The following is a 7,765-nucleotide window of genomic DNA, read 5'->3' on the forward strand; positions in this document are numbered from 1 at the left end:
TTCGGGGACCTACACGTTCCACCTGCCATGGGGTGAGTGCACTATCACCCTACAGGACGTTGCGTACCACCTCAAGCTACGTGCATATGGGGAGCCAGTGGGGGTGCTTCCGTGATTTCTATAGATGGTACGACACCAAGACTTGGGAGTTGGTGGAGCAACTACTTAGTGCCAGGCCTCTAATGGTTTAGCAGCAGGGAGCGCAGGGGAAGCTGTCTTTCTCCTTGAAATTGACATGGCTTCGAGAGCGAGTCCGACATATGACCGAGACCATTGATCTGGATACCTTCCAACAGTATGCGAGGTGTTACATCATGTTACTGATTGGGGGTTACCTGATGTCGGACAAATCGAACAATCTGGTCCATCTCCGGTGGCTGCCACTACTTGCCGACTTTCAGACGTGCTGTGGTTTGTCTTAGGGTTCGGCGGTGCTTGCATGGACCTACCATTCTCTGTGCTCTACAGCACACCGATGGACGACAGACATAGTTGGTTGCACTCTGCTATTAATGGCTTGGATATACTAGAGATTTCTACAGTGGTGTCTACTTGACCGACAGGTTTACATGTACCCTATGGCAGCGAGGTAGCCATCCTATATGGTTTGCTTGTGTTTCAAATTTGTAACTCATTATGATGTTTCATAAATTGAATTCGTATTATTCTTGCAACTGTTGACAGGTTGATAGGGTTGCCGCAGTAGAGCAGGGACCAGCACGAGCAGAGAATCCTCCGATGGCGTCTGTCGCTAGATCAGTTACTGATGTATGAGGTTAGCGATAAGATTTTACTCTCTTGTAGTTCCATGAATTACTTATCCTTTAATTTATCTTGTATCACTAATGATTACCTCATAACTTATGTTGCAGTTTGTCTGGACGCCGTACGATGACTCTACACCGCAGGCTATGTGCCCGCAGTGGATGCTGGATGAGGCAGAGTAGGAGACATAGATGTCTATTGTCCCCGTCATCTGCTTCAACATTGTCGAGTTTTACTAGGTTGATCGGACAAAGTGCCAGTTTAATGGCGAGTAGCCGGTGCCCGAGGCCCCAGTTAATGTCAACAGGTTCCTGATATTCACAAGACAAGGGGAGGATGTTTGGTGGCCTGATAGACTTGCCAACTGGTATGATCGCTGGAGGACATAATTTACAGAGGGCCACAGGATCTCTATTCAGCCGTGCTTTGACTATAGGCCTACACAAGAGTATTGGGATTGGAACTGGGGCGCTTGTCATGTTATGTAACACCCGGCCACACAGAGTCTTATGCTTAAGTCATAAAACTGAGGTGGCGAGATATTATGACCTCTAAAAGTAAAATCATATATATAATATAGGTAAAGAAGGGTTTTATCTAGGAGCCTTTTTAAGAAAAGTTAAACAAAAGCGTTAAACCGAAAAGCGCATTACTCACGTAAGCGATAAACATAAACTGGATAGGATAAGAGAAAAGTAACATATATATATATATACACACACACACACACACATAGAAAATACTTCCAAGGGTACAGATAACAAATCTTCTGACTCAGCTCGCGAAGTTAAAACCAACTAGAGCATATATACATATATACATATATACATGAGAATCCTAAAATGACCGAAAATACTGTTTACAGAACCTATTTCACTAAATCAACTTCTAGGAGGGATAAAGCATAATATGTATATATAATAGAGATATAAAAGTATCTATATATACATCAAAACCAAAATAAAGTCCCAAAACACAAGAGTCTTTCACTTTTAGAAGCTCTTAGTATGCCTCAGCAAGGTGCCTCACATCCTGCATCTGAAAATCACAAAATATGTATGGGGTAAGAACCAGAGCTTCTTAGCATGGTAACAGTGCCCACATAACTAACATATCAGGTCTCAGGAAAGCCAAAGGCAATCCTAGAACTTTCGGTATTTGATTCAACCTTATAAAACACAACTAAACCAAAAATTTAGGCGACTAACTAAGGATCTTCCTTCTAATCTAACACTCCCCTTTCCAACACCTCCGAACCTCCCAACCGCAATTGGAATTATTCGTTTTCAAACACAGATATTACCTAATAAGAAATCACAATTAGAATTCAGATACAATAGATAAACAGGTAGCAAGTACTTTATGTGATCAGTTAGGCAATCCAAACAAAGCACACTAAACAAAGACATAGATGCATATGATGCATGCCTATTCTATGGCTGATGAGTCTCATCTGTCAGTTATATAGCCAACCCAACAAGTCTTGGTAGCTAACTATTAGACTGTTCTTCTGTCGTGCATCCCCAAATCTCAAATCATACTCTTTCATTATTATATAACACACACCGATGTATATCCACGGGGTAGAGCTCATCCGGAAAGGTATAAGTGTCCGACCACACTTATGACATAGGGTCAACAGAGTATCGAGTCTCAACCTGGAACACGTGGTGGCAAGCCACTACTTTCACCTAGGGAAACTCGTATCTCAGATATTGGAAGTACAACAAATCACATAATCATTCAAATTCATATAATCATTACCAGCCATGATTCATTATCAATATAGCCATTCGGCTCATTACATAAACAGCACTTCTGCCATTATCAACATTCGCTTTACCTCTTTGTTCATCAACAAGATACTTCCTTCCATCACTATACCACACTCCACTACCCGAAGATAAATTATAAGGTTTTAAACAAGTGTTACAGGGGTTTTGAAAGCTAGAGGAATGCTTTTAAAAACTAAAATTTATGTTTCGAAAAACAGGGGACCATGTACGCAGGGGTGCTAACCCGAGGCGAGGTCCCATGTTGCGTGCTAACCTTTGCGTACGCAACCCCTAAAAAATTTGATTCTCGCGTACGCATACACCTACCTACATATGTGAGACACCAAACCCGAAGAGAATGGCTGCGCCGCATGCGAGGGTCTGCGTACGCGGATTCTACAAGATAGGCAAAATTTTTAAGTGTTGCAGAATTTCAGTTTTACACACCAAACTTTCGACGCGCATAACTTTTTCGTTTTAAAATATTTTTCATTCGTTCTTCAAACGGTGTAAACTTCTCGGACAAATTTTTATTCTGGAAAAGTTTGATAAAAATTGAAGGTCTGGTGGCGAAATTATGCCCTGCCAAAGTTGGCTATAAAATCAAAGATTTCATTAAAATACCAAGTCTCAACTTTCAAAACATTTAAATCTCAAACCCCTTTAAAACTTACCAAATCTGCATCAATCAAGTTCAATCATTCCTCAACACTCCTCATTTACTCCATAACACACCAATTCACAATTATAATCACTTCACACAATAATTCATATCCAAACAACATTATACATAATCATCAACTTATATATATAACCTAAGTTTTCACGACACATTATATTTAAATTATGAGAAACCAAAACTATACGTTGGCTGATTCTTCCTAATGCCTAGAACACCTCACAACTCAGCATTTTCCAAGCTTCTAAGACTCCCAGACCTCACTATACAGCCCTCTAGCCACCAAAGTTCAATCCAAGCTCCACATTCTAAATCTTGACTCTAATCAATAATAAATTCTCAATCTAACATCACAATTATCACCACAATCAATATAAAGCTCCCTAATTTAACATTCCACAAAGGGTTTGGGGGTGCTTACCTGACCCATAGCTCAAGTGAGCAAGACTTGACAATTTTCGCAAGTTAATTCGAATCTAAAACACCAAACCAACAAAATCTAAACATATACTCTTTTAATTTTGAAAATTAAGGGGTAGAGCAGATGGAAAAAAGAATGAAACTTACCTATGAAATTGTTTTGATGGATTCGTAGAGCTCGACGCGATGGTCGTGTGGCCATAAACGGTGCAGCGATCGGAGCTCGGGGTAGGAAGTTATGGGAACTTGAATTTGGACAAGGGTTTGAAGCACAAGGTTCTTCCCCCAAATGTGTTTGGCAGCGGGTGTTTCGTTTGGGAAGAGAAGGAAGATGAGCTCATAAGAGTTGGTGGGTTGGGTTGGGCCCCTTGCGCCCGTTTTGGGCCCGGTTTGGCCTATTCGGCCCAATTTTGGGCCAAATTCATTAAAATTAGTGTCAAAATTCTTATTTTAATTAGCTTTATCTCATTAAATTATAAAATTTAATTTTATAATTGTTTTGAATAAATATTAATTTATGAGTTAATTATTTATTAATTATTCAAGTTTTACATTCTACCTACCTAGTTAAGAATTTTGCCCACAAAATTTGAATTCAGTTACCTGAGAATAGGTGCGGGTAGTCTACTCACATCTCCGATTCAAGTTCCCAAGTGTGCTCATCAATACCAGCCCCGCTCCACGCAACCTTGACTAATGCAACTTCCTCTTCGCTCAACTGTTTAACACTAGTGTCGTCAATCCTGTTTGGAGTCACTTGAAGTGTCAAATCTTTTTTTAACTGGACGGATTCAGGTTCTAATACATGGCTGACATCAGGAGTGTACTTTCGAAACTGCGACACACGAAACATGTCGTGCAGGTTCAAAAGATGCGGTGCTAATGCGATTCTGTAGGCTACCGGCCCAATCCTCTTCAAAATCTGAAACGGACCGATATAACGAAGATTCAGCTTCTTTACTTTAATCGCTCTACCCACTCCGGTTGTCAGAGTAACCTTAAGAAAAATGTGATCCCCTTCCTTAAACTCTAAGGGTTTCTACCTCTGATCGGCGTAACTCTTCTGGCGACTCTGGGCAGTGAACACCCTGTTTTAGATTTTCTTGACCTGTTCAGTGGTTTCAGCTACAAATTCAAGCCCTAACAAACTTGATTCCCTAGCTTCATACCAACATAGCGGAGATTGACATTTTCTACCATACACTTCATACCAACATAGTGGAGATTGACATTTTCTACCATACAGAGCCTCATGAGGAGCCATTCCGATACTCGCATGGTAGCTGTTGTTGTACGCAAACTCCACTAGCGGCATATACCGATCCCAACTCGCAATTGGTCCAGTACGTAAGCCCTCAACATACCTTCCTGGGTTTGTTTGTATTGTCCTCTCAGATTGACCATCTATTTGAGGATGGTACGCTGTACTTAAGCTCAACTGGGTTCCAAAGGCTCTCTGAAATGCCCCCCAGAATCTTGAAGTGAAACGAGAATCTCGATCAGAAATTATGGTGGTAGGCAAATCATGTAGTCTCACAATCTCCTTTGTGTATAAACGTGCTAGCTCCTCTAGGGTACAGTTCATTCAAACAGGCAAGAAGTGAGCATATTTTGTCAATCGATCCACAATTACCCATACTCCATCAAAGCCGGTTCTGGTCCTTGGCAAACCAGATACGAAATCTATTATTATGCTTTTCCACTTCCATTGTGGAATTTCTAAAGGTTGAAGGGTTTTCGATGGTCTTTGGTGTTCAATCTTTACTTTTTGACAAGTTAGACTTTGAAACATGTGTCGCTATGTCATTTTTCATACCAGGCCACCAAAACATTGTCTTTAGATCATGGTACATCTTTGTGCTTCCAGGATGGATCGAGAACTTACTCTGATGGGCTTCTTTCACAATATCTTTCCGCAAATTCCCAATATTCAGTACGCAAATTCTCCTCTTGCAACCCCAGATTCCATCTCCATCCTACGAGACTCTCCATCGCTTTCCTATTTTAATTGCTGGTAATACCTTATGTAATTCTTGATCATTTTGTTGAGATTTCTCAATTTTAGCCTCAAAGGAACTCGAGTTCTGTAATTGGTTCAAACATACACAACCCAACCACTTCTTTAACTTCTAAACTCAGATTTTCAAATTCCTTCAATAGTTGCTCCTCTTTAAGCATCATCCATGTAGCACATAGTGATTTTCGACTCAAGGCGTCTGCTGCCACATTCGCTTTTTTCGGATGGTAAATTAGCTCAAAGTCGTAGTCCTTCAGTAACTCTATCCACCTCATCTGCCGCATATTAAGATCTCTCTGAGTAAAGAGATATTTCAAACTCTTGTGATTAGAGAAAAAGTTGGAATTTAACCCCATATAGGTAATGCATCCACACTTTCAGCTCGGATAATTAACTTCATGAGGTCTCAACTGTCGTGAAGCATATGCCACAATATTCCAGTGTTGCATCAGCACACACCCCAAACCCTTTAATGAAGCATCGCAGTACACCTCAAACGGTTCATTTGGTTTTGGTAACATGAGCACAGGCACTGTGGTCAACTTCTGCTTCAAAGCTTGAAAGCTTTCTTCGCACTCAGATGTCCAGACAAATGGCGCATCTTTGCGGGTTAACTTCGTCATTGGTAAAGCTATTTGTGAGAAACCTTTGATGAACCTCCGATAATAACCAGCTAAACCAAAAAAACTCCTTATCTTAGTTACTGATGTCGGTTGCCCCCAATCCATTACTACTTCTACCTTAGAATGATCTACAACTATCCCTTGTTTGCTTACTACATGGCTCAGAAACTTCACATCGTCCTTCCAAAACTCACACTTGGACAGTTTCGCATAGAGTTTCCTTTCCTTCAGTATCTGCAACATAGTTCTCAAGTGTTCTACATGCTCTTCTTCAGTCTTAATAAATCAGTATGTCAACAGTAAATACGACAACAAATTTATCCAGAAACAGATGGAAAATTCTGTTCATGTTGTCCGTGAACACTGCAAGAGCATTTGTCAAGCCAAAAAACATTACAGTGTACTCATAATGACCATAACGAGTTCTGAAGGCAGTCTTAGGGATATATTCGTCTCTCACCCGTATTTGGTGATAACTGAATCGCAAGTCAATCTTAGAGAAAACTCCGGCTCCTTATAGTTGGTCCATTAGATTGTCGATTCTCGGCAGTGGATATTTATTCTTTATCGTGACCTTGTTCAGTTGCCTGTAGTCCACACATAGACGCATACTTCCATCTTTCTTTTTCACCAGTAATACCGGTGCTCCCCACGGTAAAATGCTCGGACAAATGAAGTTCTTGCTCATTAATTTCTCAAGCTGAGAATTTAGGTTCAGTTAACTCTAAAGGAGACATTCTATATAGCGCAATCAATATTGGTCCTGCTCCAGGCACCAATTGAATCGCAAACTCGATTTATCGAGCAGGAGAAAATTCAGGAATGTACTTTGAAAACACTTTTGGAAATTCATTCACGACCGGGATCTGATCTAAACTTTTTTCCTCGCCCGTCACATTTGCAGCTAACAATATAATACTCTGACATTCACATCCACTACAGTTTACTATCATAGAGTTCAAATAGTACCACTTCGCCACAATCGGTCCTTCCGATCCTTCTGTCATAAAATGTATTGACCTTTCAGAACAGTCGAGCAGAACGCTGCACCAATCCAATCCCAAGATGAGATCAAGACCAATCATCGAAAAAAAATTAAATCATGGACAAATTCTCATTGTTGGACTTGGAATGAAACTTGTGGACAACTTAATCTTGTCACAACAGCTTCAGAGGTAGCATTATGCACATTCAAATCGCATCCCAACACCACTATCTTTAATTCTAATTCACTAGTCTTCTCAAATACTATGAATGAATGGGTTGCTCCATAATCAAATTAAGCATTCAAAATTTTATCAGCTATTTCACATTTACCTCGGATAAGTGTATTGGACCCCTCGGCACTCGCAATAGATGTAGTGAACACTTGCCCTAGTTGTTGTGCTCTCCTAGTACCTTGCCTCTGCTTCTCCGGACAGTTTGAGACTTTATGGCCGGCTCTACCACAAAAGTAGCATAGACCCCAACCGGCTCTGCATGGGGT

General features: G+C 40.6%; 1 protein-coding gene across 1 annotated transcript; it reads right to left on the minus strand.

Annotated features, from left to right (window-relative positions):
- LOC107633120 (uncharacterized mitochondrial protein AtMg00860-like) lies at window positions 6,034-6,967 on the minus strand. The gene is made up of 3 exons (XM_016336754.1): window positions 6,867-6,967; window positions 6,677-6,755; window positions 6,034-6,555 (listed from the first exon to the last, which is right to left on the minus strand). Exons 1-3 carry the CDS (start codon window positions 6,965-6,967, stop codon window positions 6,034-6,036), a joined length of 702 nt encoding a protein of 233 aa, XP_016192240.1.

The sequence above is a fragment of the Arachis ipaensis genome, chromosome B03, assembly GCF_000816755.2.
Source record: "Arachis ipaensis cultivar K30076 chromosome B03, Araip1.1, whole genome shotgun sequence".
NCBI classification, from domain to species: domain Eukaryota; kingdom Viridiplantae; phylum Streptophyta; class Magnoliopsida; order Fabales; family Fabaceae; genus Arachis; species Arachis ipaensis.